At 40.0% G+C, this 17,481-nt stretch overlaps 1 protein-coding gene and 1 long non-coding RNA gene across 3 annotated transcripts in view; one reads left to right on the top strand and one right to left on the bottom strand.

Annotated features, from left to right (window-relative positions):
* Positions 1-17,481, top strand: part of HEG1 (heart development protein with EGF like domains 1) — a 132,894-nt gene that overhangs the window by 109,230 nt on the left and 6,183 nt on the right. Inside the window, exons 14-18 of one of the 2 annotated variants that reach the window (XR_008911132.1) lie at positions 1,746-1,788; positions 1,910-1,947; positions 5,752-5,839; positions 9,258-9,432; positions 17,065-17,199. Coding sequence is in view for 1 of the 2 variants with exons in the window: in XM_056793572.1 (XP_056649550.1) it covers positions 1,746-1,788; positions 1,910-1,947; positions 5,752-5,839; positions 9,258-9,432 (344 nt within the window). In the remaining variant the exon portion in view is untranslated. The remainder of the gene's footprint in view (positions 1-1,745; positions 1,789-1,909; positions 1,948-5,751; positions 5,840-9,257; positions 9,433-17,064; positions 17,200-17,481) is intronic. The other variant, XM_056793572.1, reaches the window with a different exon arrangement.
* Positions 10,256-15,982, bottom strand: LOC103103222 (uncharacterized). The gene is made up of 2 exons (XR_008911133.1): positions 15,825-15,982; positions 10,256-10,485 (listed from the first exon to the last, which is right to left on the bottom strand). It is a non-coding gene; the product is annotated as an uncharacterized LOC103103222 (long non-coding RNA).

Here is a 17,481-nt window from a genome sequence, read left to right as displayed (position 1 = left end):
CCCCTTGACTAGTAATATGATAGATTAAAGAAGAAGGGAAAGTTTCTATTTATACAAAAATGTTTAAAGCAGCTCTTTTTGTGGGAAAAGAATTGGAAATTGGGGGAATGGTCTCAATTCCAGGGCAAATGGAACAGTGATTATGATGGCTTCAGAAAATCCTGGGATGACTTATATGAGCTAATACAAGTGAAATGAGCAGAAACAGGATAACATTGTACATAGTAACAGCAATATTATAATGATAATCAACCGTGAAAGACTTGACTGCTCTAATCAAGACAAGATTCATGACAATTCCAAATGTTACATGATGAAAAATGCTATCCATTTCTAGAGAAAGAAATGATGTATCCTAAGGGTAGATCGAAACATTTTTTCACTTTTTCTTGCTTTTCTTTTAAACATAGCTAATGTGAAAATATATTGCATGATTTCCTATGTAAATTTTTATCATATTTCTTGCCTTTTCATTGGGTGGGTGGGTGGAGGTTAGAGGGAGTGAGAGAATTTGGAGCTGAAAACAAATTAAAAGAAAAAAAAAGAAAAAAAATGACATAAAAAGTAGAAGCTGCAATCTGCCTTTCAACTACATAGTGGTTTTAGAAATCAGCTCTATTGGTGATCCCTCCCCTCCCCGCCCCTGTTACCTATGATTTATTTTTCTTTAGATCAGAATATTTCTTTTTTAAAAAATTAATACTATTGTATTTATTCTGTGTCCTAAGTGCTCTGGTAACAAAATGTTTTATAAAGAAAAAATCCAGAACTAAAAAGAAAAGGAAATGGGGACAGCTAGGTAGCTCAGTGGATAGAGAAGCAGGCTTAGAGATGGAAAGTCCTGAATTCAAATGTGACCCCCAGATACTTCTTAGCTATTTGATCTGGAACAAGTCATTTAACCCCAGTTGCCTAGCCCTTACCACTTTTCTATCTCAGAACCAATACTTTACTCCTGATTCTAAGACAATATAAGGGTTTAAAAGAAAGGAAAGTGGTATAAAAACAAAAATAGTAGTTAAGTTTTTGAAAAGAAAATATTTAAAAAGTTAATGGGGAAGGGGCATCTACATGGTTCAGTAGATAGAGAGCCAGACCTAGAGACAGAAGGTCTCTGGGTTCAAGTCTGGCCTTTGACTCTTCCTAGCCATGTGACCTTGGGCAAGTCCCTTAACCTCCATTGCTAGTGGTTAGCCCTTATTGCTCTTCTGCTTTGGAACTAATTAACAGTATTTATTCTAAGATGGAAGATAAAGGTTTAAGAAAAATTAATGGGGAACCATTGTGTTGTCTGAGCTATATATGATGATGGCAAAGGTCATCTCAAAACCCCTTTGGTCCCAAGATCTGTTATTCTTGGGATCCTTCAGTCAGAAAGTGATGCTGTGCTCTGGTTTGAGCAAGAAGTGAATAAACGAACAATAAAATATTTTAAAGCTCTTACTGTGTTATCAAATAGTGCTAGGTTTTAGGACAGCAAATTTGAATCAGGCAGTCTCTGCCCTCCAGGAGGTTATTATATTCTAATGAGAAAAGATAGCAGATAAAAGCTAGAAAAGAAAGGGCTTAGATGTAGTTGAGAATTGGCATCACGGCCTGTTTCTGGGGAAGATCATAATGCTCCTTTGTCCCTACCAGGGACCCATATGTAGAGTCCAGGTGCTTCTAAAGGGAGAGGGTGGAGGACTGTGGCCAGAGTGGTGGCTAGAGCTGCTCATGGATTGTTTCCTTTTTTTTTTCCCCAGCATGTGAAGATGGATACAGACTTGAAAATGAAACCTGCATGAGGTAGGCTCAATACTCCCCTTGAATTTTGTTAAAGTTTGTTTCTTTAGAAAGTTTCTTGGATCATGGCTGCTCAAGCTAACCCTTTCAAGATCTAAACTCGTTTCTCTTTGTTGGTTTGTAGTTGCCCATTTGGTCTTGGCGGTCTCAACTGTGGAAACCGTAAGTTTATGAAACTATTTTCTTTATGATGTTGACCATTGGTGGTTGGCCAGAAGAAGGTGGCTACCATTGATCTCAGGCAGTGCTTTCATTTTTCAGTAAAGGCGTTTCTCACAAGATCCAATTTTTATAGAGGTTTCATATTTTCATGGAGGTGTCATGTTATCTTGCTTACCCAGTGAAGGCATTCACTTAACTGTAGAGAGACTCTACTTATTATTGTGCAAACCCATTGTGCTTTATGTCAAAGCATCTAGGTCTCCTGCTGGACATGGAGTTTCCCTTGTAAACACACAACCTCAGAGTTGGGAATTCACAGCATCCTTAAAAAGTAATTAAATAATCACCCTCCATTTAAAGACCTCCAGTGACAAGGAAATCATTGCCTCCCAAGACAACCAATTCCATTGTTGGATAACTCTGATATTTAGGGTGTTCTTTCTTTTAAAAAATATTTTTATTGTCATGTTTTCCTCCCCATATAGTACTTCCTAAATGTTTTTCTGTTGTAGTTATCCATTTGCATCAAATTGCTCAACAAGATTAATAATCACACCCATTCAATTATTTAAAAAGAATATTTGGGGTGGGCTGGGTATATCATTTTCTAGTTCTATTTACATCCAAAAATAGAAAAGAATAAATTTATATTTACTAGAGCTATCCAGAAAATACACTTTTCTAGATTGTAAAACTAAATCAACAAGACAAATCATAAGGAAAAATAAACATTTATATTAATCTGTAAAAACCAACCATATTATGTCAGCCATAATTGGTTGGTCATTGTTGTCAGAGCAAACTTATACATAACCAAACCCCAAAATAAAACCATAAATGCAGTGATGTAAAGAATAACTTCAACAGTTCTCTCTATGGAGGTGGATAGCATTCCCCATCATACGTCTTTCAGGGTGGATGTTTTTTCTTCATTTAGGATGGTTCATTCTTGTCAAAATCTACTTTCTGATAACTCCCTTAAGTATTCTGTTCTCTAGAATCAAGTAGAGCAAGTCAGTCAACGCCTCTGTTTCTCAAGGCTTAACTGTAGCATATGTTTGAGCTTTAAAGCATGCTGGACATAATCATGGTAATGAAGAGAGAGCTCTGTGGGGAGAGTCAAAAGTTCTTGATTCTAGTCTTGGCTGTACTACTAGGAAGTGCTATTATGCTTGTCAAATCACTTCAACTAACTCTGGCCTCTCATTTTCATACGTGTAAAATGATGGGGCATAGTGGATGGAGCACCAGACCTGGAGTCAAGAAGACTCATCTTTGAGAATTCAAATCTGGTCTCAGACACTTGCTAACTGTGTGACTATGGGCAAGTCACCTACCCCTGCTTGCCTCAGTTTCCTCATCTGTCAAATGAGCTAGAGAAGGAAAATGGCAAACCTCTCTAGTATCTTTGCCAAGAAAACTCCAAATGGGGTCATGAAGAATCACACACTATTGAAATGACTAAACAGCAACAATAAAATTTATGTGGGGGGGAGTATGATTTGCTACCCAAGATTTCTTTAAGATTGAATTCTGATTCTGATTCAATATGAATTCCTGTGTGTATAAGAGATCTCTTTCTGTCTTCTATAAGTTTTGATCCTAATAATTTTATACCCTCTAGACACATTACCATTGTTTGTTAAACTGGCCCATTATCATATTCACTGGTAACAGAAATTAAACCCAGGACTCCAGCCAACACCATACTTAATTGAGAACATCTTTTTAGGTGATCATTTTTATGTTCAGAGGCCTTAAGGCAGACTTTTTGGGACCCTAATCAAGCTAATTAACAGTTATTTTTCTAAAAACATTTATGTGATCTGCTCACAGAGGCTTTGGCAGAATTCAAATGTGTTTCACCTGCCTGAAGTATACTAGAAATTACTGGCATGCTTTGCTCTATCTTTTCTTATTTCTTAGTTGCCCATATTTTTTTATACAAGAATTTTCTCCTTTAAATACATTCTTCATTTGACTAATTATTGATATCCACTTATTTGGAGATTGATTTTCTACTTGTTTTTTTTTTTCTTTCAAACTGGTGTCTTTGTATCAGTTCATGCAAATCTTTCTATGCTTCTCAGTATTCTTCATATTTATAATTTTTTATGGCACAGCAATAGTCCATTTCATTCATTTACCATAGCTTATTTAACGATTGCCAAATCTATGGGCAAATACTTTATTTCTGGTTTTTGTTGTTGTTGTTTAGTAGTTTTTCAGTCATGTTTCAGACCCTTTGTGACCCCGTTTGGAGTTTTCTTGGCAAAGATATTGGAGTTGTTTGCCATTTCCTTCTCCAGCTCATTTGACAAATGAGGAAACTGAGGCAAATAGAATGAAATGACTTGTTCAGGGTCATACAGCTAGTAAGTATCTGAGACTATATTTGAACTCATGAAGAGTCTTCCTGACTCCAGACCCAGTGTTCTATCCACTGTGTCACCTAATATATCAATTGATATAACTCATATAAAGCAAAGCTTTTTTTAGAGGTGGAATACTCAATAATTTTTTTAAAAGTTTAAAGTTTCCAAGACCAAAAGTTTGAGAACAGATGGTATAATAGAAAGAGTACTGGGTCCATAAAAATCAAGAGGTCTGGTTTCAAGTTCAAACTAATTAGCAAAATCTTGCTAATTGTGTGACTGCCAATAAATCGCCTCACCTCTCTAGTACCTCAGCTTCCTTATCTATAAAAATGTGGAAAATAGTATTTATATTACCAGACTCACATTGAAGCTTCCCTGAGATCACGTATGTGTCATTGATTAGGACCTGAAAGAGACCTTCCAAGTCATCTTTTAAAGATGGGGGAAAGGGGCAGCTGAGTAGTACAGTGGATAGAATGAAAGGCCTGGAGTCAGAGGACCTGGGTTCAAATGTGGCCTCAGATACCTCCTAATTGTATGACCCTGGGCAAGTCACTTAATCCCTAACTGCCTAACCTTTGCTGCTCTTCTGCTTTAGAATTAATACCAAGATAGAAGGTAAGGGTTTAAAAAATAAAAATATTTTTAAAATTAAATTAAATTGGGGCAGCTGGGTGACTCAGTGGATTGAAAGTCAGGCCTAGAGATGGGAGGTCCTCCATTCAAATCTGGCCTTGGACATTTCCTAGCTTTGTGACCCTGGACAAGTCACTTGACCCCCATTGCCTAGCCCTTGCTGCTCTTCTGCCTTGGAACCAATACACAGTATTGATTCTAAGATGGAAGGTGAGGGTTTAAAAAATCAAAATTACAATTAAATTCAATTAATATGAGGAAAGAGGGAAAGGGACCAGGGACCAAGACCTGCGATTTCATTTATATGGGGATCTCCTATACTGGTAAAGTCCTTGTACTGATGCAGATAGGGAGCCTCTCTGCAACTTAGAGCATTTCCCAGAGTGTTGAAAGGATAAGCGTCTTGCCCAGAGTCACACAGTCAGCCATGACTTAAAACGGATCTTCCTTTTCACGAATGAAATCAATGCAGCTAAGATTAGAAGAGAAACAACTTGGGAGGGTAACGGGAGGGAAGGAAAGTGTGCAGAACTTTCTGTAACAGATTTCTGGGATCAAGCTCTCATTTCCAAGATATATAGGGAACTGGCTCCAACTCACAAGAATAAGAGTCATGCCCCACTTGTTAAACCCTCAAAGGATATGGACAAACTCTTCTGGAGAGCAAGAAAAGTATCTGTCCAAGGTGGCTCCCTGGTTCAGGCCAGGCTACCAGGCTTAGCCCGGAGGAAAGGTTACCAGTCCTGTTGTTATACTTATTGACTGCGTCGAATGTTTCCTGTCTATTTAGCCTATCAGCTTATCACGGTGGTGATCGCAGCTGCTGGAGGTGGCCTCCTTCTCATCCTAGGAATTGCACTGATTGTGACCTGCTGCCGGTGAGTGTCCTGAGTGCCTTTGCATTTGGACTAACTGTGACAATGGTGACGAGAGCTTGGGAAGATGACATAAGGTCATTAGTCACTCTTGTCTATGATAATCTGTTCAGTCAATAAATCAATACAATTTATTGAGTGCTGCCTGGGTGCTAGTAATCCCTCAAGGAGCTTACAATCAGAAAGGAGAGACAAAATGTGAAGCAAAATATACAAAGCTAACTATATACAGGTGTCCCTTCCACCCTGCAGCGGATAGAGACTCAGTACCCCTGTGATCTGGAAAATCTGCGTAAGATTTTTCATCCCTCCCTTCATATCAGAGGAAAAGTCTGAATTGTTTTCTTTTTACTTTGAGTGAAGTACACTTTTCTGAGTTTTTTAACTTTTTCTGTGTTGTCCACTGACCTTTGTCTGTCTGCAGCTTCTGCAACCCCTCCCCCCCCAATTTCCATTTGATTTCTTATTCCAGCCTGAGAAAAATCAAAACTATGATGGGGAAAGTTGTGATGTGGAAGGGATAACTGTATGGGATAAACAGAAAATTAACAAAGGGAAGACATGGGAATGAAGAGGCATTGGGGAAGGCTTCCTGTAGAAAACCAGATTTTAATTGGGACTTAGAGGAAGCCAAGGAGGTCAGTGTTGGAGAGCATTTCAGGAATGGAGGACAGCTAGAGAAAATTCCTAGAGCAGAGAGATGGAGCATTTTGTTGATGGAACAGCCAAGGAGACCAGTATCACTGGATTGAAGAGAATGAGTCAGAGAGGAAGGCATAAGAGATCTAGAGGGGAAATCTCACTTGAGATCTAAGAGAAAATCTTGCCAAGGGATATTAAGAATTAGAGAGGAGGCAGGTAGGTGATGGAAGGTGCTGGTTCAAATCTGGCCTCAGCCACTTCCCAGCTGTGTGACCCTGGGCAAGTCACTTAACCCCCATTGCCTAGCCCTTACCACTCTTCTGTCTTAGAACCAATACCCAGTATTGTTTCCAAGATTGAAGGTAAGGGTCTGTAAAAATAAATAAAGAATAAGTATTTAAGAGGCGAGAGTATGGACCACCCAAGGGCTTAGAAGTATCCCCACCTCCAGAACTTCTTGAGGAAATTGGCAAGATCTCTGCCAACACTACCAACCTGACATTTCTTGGATGCGTGTCTGATATTTTCTGCCACTTGTTACTTTTTGCTAAATTTCCTTTCTTATGTCAGAGGTCTCTTGGGTGAATGGAGAGGAAGGATCTGGACAAGGGACTGTGGGGCCTTCACCTGGATGAATAAACCCCGACTACTCAAGAGAGAAATGAACCTTATGTTGTAGAGGAACATCATTATCTTTCAAAGAAAGGCGTAGCCATCCCATATTGAGAGGGAGGGTGGTTAATCATTGTGAGACACAGGTAGCCTCACCCTCGAAGGAAAAGAGACAGAAGTTGGGCTTCGCTGGACATTGGGTTTTATGGCCCAGGATTCAGGGCGGATTCCTTTCCCAGAACAGGAAAATGCACAGGAATGAGCTTCTGCTCCAAGGCCATCTAAAAGGTGTAACCTTAGCTCTAGATCCCCGAGGCGGGCTGAGCAATGACCAGGCTTAACTGTGTGCATGTTGGACGTTGGGTTTTATGACCCGTGGCTCAGGGCAGATTCCTTGCCCAGAACAGGAATGAGCTTCTGCTTGTAACCTTAGCTCTAGATCCCTTAGGCTGGCTCAGTGATGACCGTGTTTAGCAGTTTCCACTTAGGGAGGAAGAGTTCAGCAGTGCCTTAGCAGAGAGCCGAGTTTTCTCACTGTCATATGAGTCATTTTTCAGGTGAGCCAATAAACCTCCAGTTTTATAACTTTATGTGATGTCAATTTAATAACTGAAAGGTAAAGCGAGGGATTTGGACTAGATGGCCATCTCTCAATGCCTTCGGATTTCTTATTTATATTAATGTATTACTATTTATGTCTTCGGATACCTTATTTACCTCCAGCTATCTTCAACAAGTAGCCATCATCATTCCCCAACCTGCCTCCATTTGTATCTTAACCTACCCCATCTGCAAAATGGATTTATCCTGAGGTAGGGTTTGCCCATTAATCTGGAGACCTCACAGATAAAGAAACTTCCCCTGCCAGGGAAAGTCAGAACCTTCTCTGCAAATTATAGTCTTGTAAGCCTCTATATAAGAACTATAAGGCTGAATATAAAGAATGTTGGGGAAAAGGGGAACAAATACGTATTAAGCACTACTATGTGCCAGGTGCTGGGCTAAGTGCCTTGTGACTTGTCCAAGATCACACAGCCAAGCAGTATGTGATGTTAGTTTTGAACTCAGGCTTTCCCACCTGCTCTTTGAAACTTAGCTACCTCTACGTAGGATGCCGAGATGTTAAGTGACTTGCCCAGGCCAGTATCTCTCAGAGGCAGGATTTAAACTCAGGTCTTCCTGCCCCCAAGGCTGGTTCTTTATCCACCATGTCAGGCTGCCTTTCTGTTCAGAGATACACCTTAGATATTTTATATGAAGCCCACAGTGGACAGGTAAGGCAGTATCATTAGAGAAGTGGAACTGGAGAGATCTAGGTGTAACCTCTGTCTTTAGTACACATTAACTGTGCCACTCTGAGAAACACCACTGTAGAGTTCTATAATCTCACTTTCATTTCTGATATTGGATCAACTAAGTTCGTGCACAACTTCATTTATGATGATTGGACTATTGCTACAAAACTACAATGGAGGGGCAGCGAAGTAGCACAGTGGATAGAGCACCTTGCCTGGAGGCAGGAGGACCTGGGTTCAAATATGACCTCAGACACATCTTAGCTGTGTGATCCTGAGCAAATCACTTAACCTCAGTTATCTAGCCCTTCCTGCTCTTAAGTCTTAGAATTGATACTAAGACGGAAGATAAGGATTTAAATATACATATTTAATTTTATATGTATATAATATATAATTATAGTTATAAATTTAACTAATTGGACTATTAATTTAATTAATTTAATTTAAATAATTTTGACTAATTTAAATTGAGTATTTAAGTGCAAATCTAATGTATTTAGTTTATTGTCATGAATTAATTTAACTAATTAAGTTGATTAATTTAATTAATTAATTAATTAATCCCAATATTGAATAGAAATGTATATATTTCATAAACTTATATCATAGAATACAAACATATTTAATATAAAATAATATTTATTAAATATAATTCTTAATATAGTTATACTTGGCTATCTACAGCTTTCAGTGCATGTGTGTGTGTGTGTGTGTGTGTGTGTACATATATATGTTATCTCACTTCTCCAAAAACATTATGGCAGCTTTCCACTCAACTTGTCCTACAAGTATCGTCTGATATTTTCATCTCAAAACTCCTTAACCTAAAGTTATTTAAGTTCGTCCGTGTTATCGTTTTCCTTCCACAGAAAGAATAAAAACGACATAAGCAAGCTCATCTTCAAAAGCGGTGATTTCCAAATGTCCCCATACGCTGAGTACCCCAAGAACCCTCGATCGCAGGAATGGGGCCGAGAGGCCATTGAAATGCACGAAAACGGAAGTACTAAGAACCTCCTCCAGATGACTGATGTCTACTATTCTGTATGTATTCCCAAGCCAGGAACAGACCCAGGTCGGCGTGGGTCCGGTTTAGGGTGGCTGTGTCTTCCCCATGGCACAAGATCAAGTGCTTCCGTTCTTTAGGCGTATCTTTAGGCAGAATATGAGTATGGTGATATTATGTTATAGTATTATTTATCTATTGTATATTAGTAATATAAGCTAGAAAAGAAGGAAGGAATGGCACCACAAGACTCACATGGGCATGCTTTTAGAGCTAATTTGATTATAGGAGTGTTTCATATAATATGGGCTACGTTTTGAGATTGTGATGTGAGGGGTTCATATATTCATCTATAAGATATGGTATTAGTAAGAATAACCTTCCACTAAAAAGGCAGAGTATAATTCCCTCTGTCCTTTGGACATTTCTTGTTTCCATTAGGCTCATAAGATTTTAGATTTAGAGCTAGAAGGGGGTTTAGAGGCTGTTGGGTCCATCTTTTTGTTCGATGTATAATGATACTGAGGCCTAGAAAAGTTAAAATGCCTTGACCAGGGTCACACAGGTAGTAAGTAACTGAGGTGGGATTTTAACCCAAGTCTGCCTGACTCCTGATCTTACCTTCTGTCTGTGACTTATATTTTTCTTTTAAATCCTTCCCATTTATCATAGAATTTACACTGTGTATGGGTCTCAAGGCAGAAGAGTGGTAAGGGCTAGACAATGGGGGCTAAGTGACTTGCCCAGGGCCACACAGCTGGGAAGTGTCTGAGGTCACATTTGAACCCAGGACCCTCCACTCCTGGTCACCTAGCTGCCCTGATTTATGCATTTGCACACAGCATCCATCCAAATGATAGCTATTTTCAACGTATAAGTCTTTATTTGTACATTTTGTACCTCTCATGAGGTGTTAGCAATCATCTGTGTTTTGTGACCCTCTTGTATTTGCTTCTTCAGAAAACTCTATCTCTGGCCTTATGAGAGGACGTTTTAGGAAGTCAGTATGGTTTGATGGAAAGGAGAGTTGGGAGAACTTCATTCTCGGTCCAGCTCTTCACTGCCAGCCAGCTATGTGACTTTAAAGAGATCTGTTAAAGCAAGGTTTGGGGATCAGTTACTTCCAGGGGCCCTCCTAAGATAGCCATGATCATGTGGAACCATTTAATAAGTAGCCATTTCCTCATCCTGTCCTTCCCCTCCCTTCTTTCCACATTAATTCTCATGGCCCAGGTGGTGAATAGCATGGTTTCCCTTTAGAAAACGAGATTGAAATGTCCAAGATACAGAAAGATGACTTCACCGTCTTTGATATCATCAACAATAAACATTCATCAGAGCAGTTTAAAAAGTCATGTTATCAGAGGAGCAGAGTTAGACTTAGAGGCGAAACCCTGAAGTCATCTGGCCAATTAATCAGCAAGTATTTATTAATCACCGAGTATATACTAGGGTCTGGGGACAGGAGGAAAACAGTCAAATACTCTGGGTCCTCAAGGAGTTTATAGTTTGTAGGGAGGAACTTGTGTGTGAGTATGTGTATATGTGTATGTTTACGAATGTTCCCATGTCTCTCCTATCATGAAAAATCCCTCATTTGATCCTTCCATCCCCACTTTCATCTTGTTTCTCTTCTGCCCTTTTAAGCTAAACTCCTCAAAAAGAATGTCTACCATAGATGCCACCACTTTCTCTTTTCTCATTCTTCTCCTCCTCCTCTTCCTTTTCCTCTTCCGTCTCTTCTTCCTTCTTCTCCTTGTTCTTATTCTCCTCTGCCGCCTCATCTCTTCTTAACCTATAACCTGGCTTCCAATCTTATCATTCTACTGAAACTTCCCTCTCCAAAGTTACTAATGATCATTTGGTTGCCAAATGCAATGACTTCCTCGGTCCTCATTCTCTTTGACCCGTCTATAACTTTAGACCCTTGATATACTCTCTCTTCCTTGATACTCTCTTCTCTCTAGGATTTCAGGAGACCACTCTCTCCAGACTTTCCTCCTACTATCTGATCACTCCTTTTTATCTCCTTTGCTGGATCCTCCTCCACATCACACCTTGTAACCATAAATATCCCTCAGGGTTCTGGGCCTCTTCTCTTCTCCTTGTATACTACTTCTCTTGGAGATCTCCTCACCTCCCCAGGATTTAATGATCATCTTTATGCTGTTGATTCTCAAATCTACCTTCCTTTCTCCAGCCTCTCTGCTGACCTCCAATTTTGCATCTCCAACTGCCTTTTGGACATCTTGAACTGGATGTCTAGTAGATGCCTTTAAATCCAATAAATCAGGGACAGCTGGGTAGCTAAGTGGATTGAGATCCAGGCCTAGAGATGGGAAGTCCTGGATTCAAATCTGGCCTCACATACTTCCCAACTGTGTGACCCTGGGCAAGTCACTTGACCCCCATTGCCTAGCTGTTACCACTCTTCTGCCTTGGAACCACTACTCAGTATTCATTCTAAGACAGAAGATATGGGTTTAAAAAAAAAAAACAAAAACAGAACTCAATACATCTAAAACAGAACTCATTCTCTTTCCCTCTAGTTATTTTATCTCCATCTCCTGCTTTCCCTATTAGGGAAGAGGACAATATTCTCCCCCCAGTCCCTCGGGCTCACAACCTAAGAATCATCCTGGATTTCTCATCTCACCCCCTCTCAGATCTAATCTGTTGATAAGACTCTGCAGCATCTTTCAAATAGAGCCCCTTCTGTCCTCTGATGCTGCCACCCCTCTCGTGTAGGCAATTACTGCAATAGCCTACTGGGGGAAGGTCTCTCCCCACTCCAGGCTATTCTCTATTCAAGCGTTCAAGTGATTTTCCTAAAATGCAAGTCTAGCCATGTTGCTTCCCCACCCTGACCCATAAACTCCAGTGGTTTCCGATTGCTTCCAGGAACATATACAAAATTCTCGGTTCAGTATTCAAAGTCCCTCATTGCCTGGCCCTCCTGCCTACCTTTCTAGTTTTCTTACACCACGATCCCTGACAGGAACTCTTTGGACTTCTGGTTCTGGGCATTTTTTCTGGCTGTTCTGCAGGCTTCTAATCCTCTCCATCCTCTACTGCCCTCTTTGGCTTCCTTTAAATTCCAACTAAAATCCCACTTTCTACAAGAAGCCTTCCTTAACTCCCCTTCATTTCAAAGCTTCCCCTCTTCATTATTTCCTCTTTATCCTGTATATAGTTTTGTACACTTTTGTTTGCCTGTTAACTCTCCCTGTATTATATTGTAAGCTCCTCTAGGTCAGGCACGATCTTTTGCCTCATTCTGTAGCCCCAGCACTCATCATAGTACCTGGCAAATAACAGGCACTTAATAAATGTTTATTGAATTGAATAATGAAAGGAGTAGGGAAGAACAAAAGCATTCATCAAGCTTTTCCTAGTGCTAGACACTTAAGTGCTCTACAGACTTGATCTCATTTGATACAATTACCCTAGGAGATAGGTGCCATTATTATGATTCCCATTTTACAGGGAAAGAAACTGAGGTAAAGAGATGAAGTGACCTCTCTAGGGTCACACAGCTAATAAGTGTGTGCAATTGAATTTGAACTCTGGTTTTCCTGACTCCACCTAGCATCTACATATAGATGATTATAGAGAGGGAAGTAGGTAGATGGACAGAAAACTTAATTTTAGAAGGCAGTCATATAAAAAGTGGTCTTGATCCTTGTCCTAAAGGGATTTGGGAGCTGGAGGCAAGCAGGGAGAATATTTCAGCAGTATATTACTGAGACTGAGTAAGGACATATGGGAGGAAGAAGCAGCAAGAAGGTCATTTTGACTGGATGGGAAGTGCAGGAAGGAAATCATTATCAGCTGGACTGGTAAGTTGGGGCCATGTTAGGGGCTTTAAGTCCCAGAAGAATTTGTATTTCATCCTAGATTTTACTAAAAAGGGGAGTGGCATGATAAGATATAAGGCATCTAGGTGGTACAGTGAATAGAGTACCAGACCTGGAGTCAGAAAGACTCATCTTCATGAGTTCAAATCTGGCCTCAGACACTTATTAGCTGTGTGACCCTGGGCAAGTCACTTCACTCCACCTCAGTTTCCTCATCTGTAAAGTGAACTGGAGGAGGAAATGGCAAAACACCCCAGCATCTTTGCTAAACACTAAACAAAGATCATTTTGCTTTGTAAAGTATGAAATAAGAAATTGATACGTAGCCAGAGGCCACCAGAGCTGAAAACTAAATTCTATGCATGGCATAAAACTCCTAGGTAGAGAGGTACATGATAACAGGCATGTAGCCTTGCCCCTCTAGACTCTTAATAGTATCCTGCAATTTTATTCCAAAGGTCATAAGCTTGTGATGGTTATGGAAATAACTGAGGATTTAGACTTTGGATGGGAGAGACTAATTTCCTGTTGCTATAGAACTATTTGTTTTCATGGATTATTTTTAAATGTCATAACTTCACTGAGAATGAAGGAGGGAGTTTGAAGGAAAACCAGAGATAAGGAGAAGTGGGACTTGGTAGTGGAATTATTTCTAGGTTCTCAACTTCCTTGACACAAAAATTACTGTCACTTCCCATTAATTATATATACATATATACATATGTACACACACATATAGGTAAACATATATATATCTTCTTAAAATATATTGATATATCCATGTATTGATATATATTGATATACATATATTTATTTAGGTACCTCTAGGCACATAGACAGAAATATCTGTGTATATCTATTTGTAGATAATAGGTATATCTACATATATCTATAGAATAGCTAGCTAGCTAGATATTTGGATGGATAGATAGATAGATAGAAAGATAGGCAGACAGACAGACAGACAGATAGATAGATAGATAGATGGACGGATGGATGAATAGACAGATGATAGATAGATAGATAGATAGATAGATAGATAGATAGATAGATAGATAGATAAAATAGACAGACAGACAGACACAACCTAATTCTGGAGGGAAGCTCATCCTTCAGGAGGATCTGGAAATCTTTATATAGAAAGTGGCACTTAAACCTTGTTTTAAAAGGAACTAGGAATTCTAAGAGATGGAGATTAGGAGAAAGTATATTTAAGATGGAACCATCATTTTTTAACAATTAGGGAATATAATCTAACACAATGGCCAGGTCTTAAAGTATGACTCATTCTATACCCAGAGTTCACCTCTTTTCTACTGAAAGGATGGTGATGTGTTTCACTATTAGACCTCTGAAGTCACCATTGGTCATCCATTAATCAGAGTTCTGTTGTCTTTTATTTTTTTTTAACCCTTACCTTCTGTCTTGGAATCAATACTGTGTATTGGTTCCAAGGCAGAAGAGTGGTAAGGGCTAGGCAATGGGGGCCAAGTGACTTGCCCAGGGTCACACAGCTGGGAAGTGTCTGAGGCCAGACTTGAACCTAGGACCTCCCGTCTCTAGGCCTGACACTCAATCCACTGAGCTACCTAGCTACCCCCAATCTGTTGACTTTTAATGTGATTTTTAAAATATTGTTGTGCTCATTTTTTTTAAACCCTTACCTTCCATCTTAGACTCACTACTATGTATTTGTTCCAAGACAGAAGAGTGGTAAGGGCTAAGCAATGGTTTTTAAGTGACTTGCCCAGGGTCACACAACTAGGACATGTCTGAGGTCAAATTTGAACCCAGGACCTCCCATCTCCAAGCCTGATTCTCACTCCATTGGGCCACCCAGCTGCCCTCATATTGTGCTCATTTTGTAAACTGTTAGGTTCCAATTACCTAATGTGTTTCTTAACATGTGATGTTTCCCAAATTCATCAGAGGGCTTAGCTCTTATCTCTCAAAGGAACAATTTTATACTTTATAAACCCACTTTATAAAAAATACATTTTCTTTCAACTAAACCCCTCTTTCTCCTTTCTCCTCCTCCTTACTACTAATAATTAGCATTTTATAGCCTTTTTACAAAGCACTATCTTTACAAAAGTTATCTCACTAAAGAAAACCTACTTTCCTTTGATTTTATTTGCACGTCCTCACAGACAGACAGACAGACAGACAGACACAGACACAGACACACACACACCCCTCTCCTAGTGACTCTTTAGCAACGACTAGTACCCCAGGAGTGCTGAAACATCGCCACTGTCATTTTTAGAGGCAGCCAGAACGAATTCATTTGCATGTTACCATGGAATTAGATCGAAAGTTACTATAAACAGATTTAAGCATTAACTGTCAAAAATGTTAGTGAACCCATTTTCAGTCTTAGCAATGCCAGAAACTTGAGATCTGCTAGAGCACCGTCCACATCAAACAGCCAACAAACACTTATTGCTAAGCACCTGCTTTGTAAAGTCTGGCACTGTGCCAACAGTGGGGGTCTGAGGAAAGGTAGAGGATAGTCCCTGACCTCCAGCAGACTACAATCTAATGGAGGAGAGAAGGCACAAATGCTGACGTACAAACCATCCGTATTCAACGCGGCAGGGACACAATCCAGTAGTCTGGTGCCCAAATTTCGTAAAATGCTTCAAAAGCCAAGATGGCTCACGTTTGTAGTAGTTAGAATCTTGAACCCTTGGATTACGTTTCCCACAATTCCCTTTTCCCTTTCGTGTACGTGCGCGACGGGAAAGGGGAATTGTGGGAAATGTAGTCCAAGGGTTCGAGATTCTAATTCCTTCCTGTTTGAATCATTCTGGTCCTCCTAGCAGGGCACGAGCCAGCAAAGTGTGGGTCAGTCGCACTGGTAATGCAATTGCTGATAGTAATACTCATGTTAATCATAGGAGGATGTCTATTTATGAAGGCTTGGTTTCGGTCATAAATGAATCATTTACACAAAACATACCTTACTGTTGTCTTCTCAAATACAGAACCAGCTTCCTGACTCATTCTAGGGAGATAATTTGCAGGGATAAAAAAGGGAGGAGGGAGGGAGGAAGAAAATGTGGCGAATGGATGTAGTCCCGCGTGATCTTTGATCTCACTGAAATAGTGTGGTAAAAGGAAGCCTGAAAACCTCAAGTTAGTCCTTTATCGAATCTGGCCTCAGACACTAGCCTAGCAACCCCAGGCAAGTCATTTAGCCCCATTGCCTAGCCCTTCCTGCCCCTCTGCCTCAGAACCAACACAGAGTACTGATTCTAAAATGGAAGGGAAGGGTTGAAAAAAAAATTAATCCATTGAAAAGGAAACCAGGGTCGCTTGGCTTTTGGCCCTATTTCCAGCACTTTGTAGTTGTGAGCACTTCATTTATTTGTGTCTCAATTTCCTCTTTTGGAGAATGGGAAAAGATGTCTGCATCCTAAATGCCCCAAAGAGGATAGCATGCATTGTAGTAGGAGAGTAGAAGAGAACTCTGAGAATGAAGATATTCCTAAAACAGGAAAGGCAGCATGACAGAGTGGATAGAGAGCCAGCCAGGAAGATGTGAGTTCAAATCTCACATCCAACACACTGTGTGACCCTGGGCATGTCACCTTATCTCTTAATGCCCCAGGCAACCCTCTGAGTTGTAGAGAGGTTGTAGAGAGGCTAAAGAGTTTCCTCACCTGGGAGTTCCTCAGACCAATAACCCCTACCCAAAATATGGCGCCATTGTCACACCTTCTGTCTACACCAGTGCTTTTCCTAATGGTATTTTGCCAACATTAGTTGTGTTTAAGGATGCTAATGTTATTGTCACCTCAATATTATCAGGAGAGCTGCACGGTGTACCAGGAGAACAGTGCGGTATAGTGGGAAAGCACAGGATTTGGAGTCAGAAGACCTGGATTTGAGTCCCATCTCTACCAATAACTAGCCATGGGACCTTGGGCAAGTCTCTTAAATTCTGTGAGCCTCAGTTTCCTCATCACTAAACTGGCTAGGATGCTATTTGCACTAACTAAATCATAGGATTTTCATGAGGATCATTTGATGAATGTGTAATAGCACTTTTTTTACTTGTATAGTACTTGTTGATGTAAGACATAATTCCGTTTTAAAAATAGAAGAGCTGAGACATAGAAAGGGAGACTTCTCATTGGAGATGTCAGCTTGGGGAAATTGTAGTGGTAGATCTAGGAAGAAATCTTGACTTCTAGCTACCTGCCCTGCACGTTGTTACATTATCTC

This window comes from Monodelphis domestica, chromosome 4, assembly GCF_027887165.1.
Source record: "Monodelphis domestica isolate mMonDom1 chromosome 4, mMonDom1.pri, whole genome shotgun sequence".
Taxonomy (NCBI): Eukaryota; Metazoa; Chordata; class Mammalia; order Didelphimorphia; family Didelphidae; genus Monodelphis; species Monodelphis domestica.
This window is presented reverse-complemented; position numbering and strand designations above follow the sequence as displayed.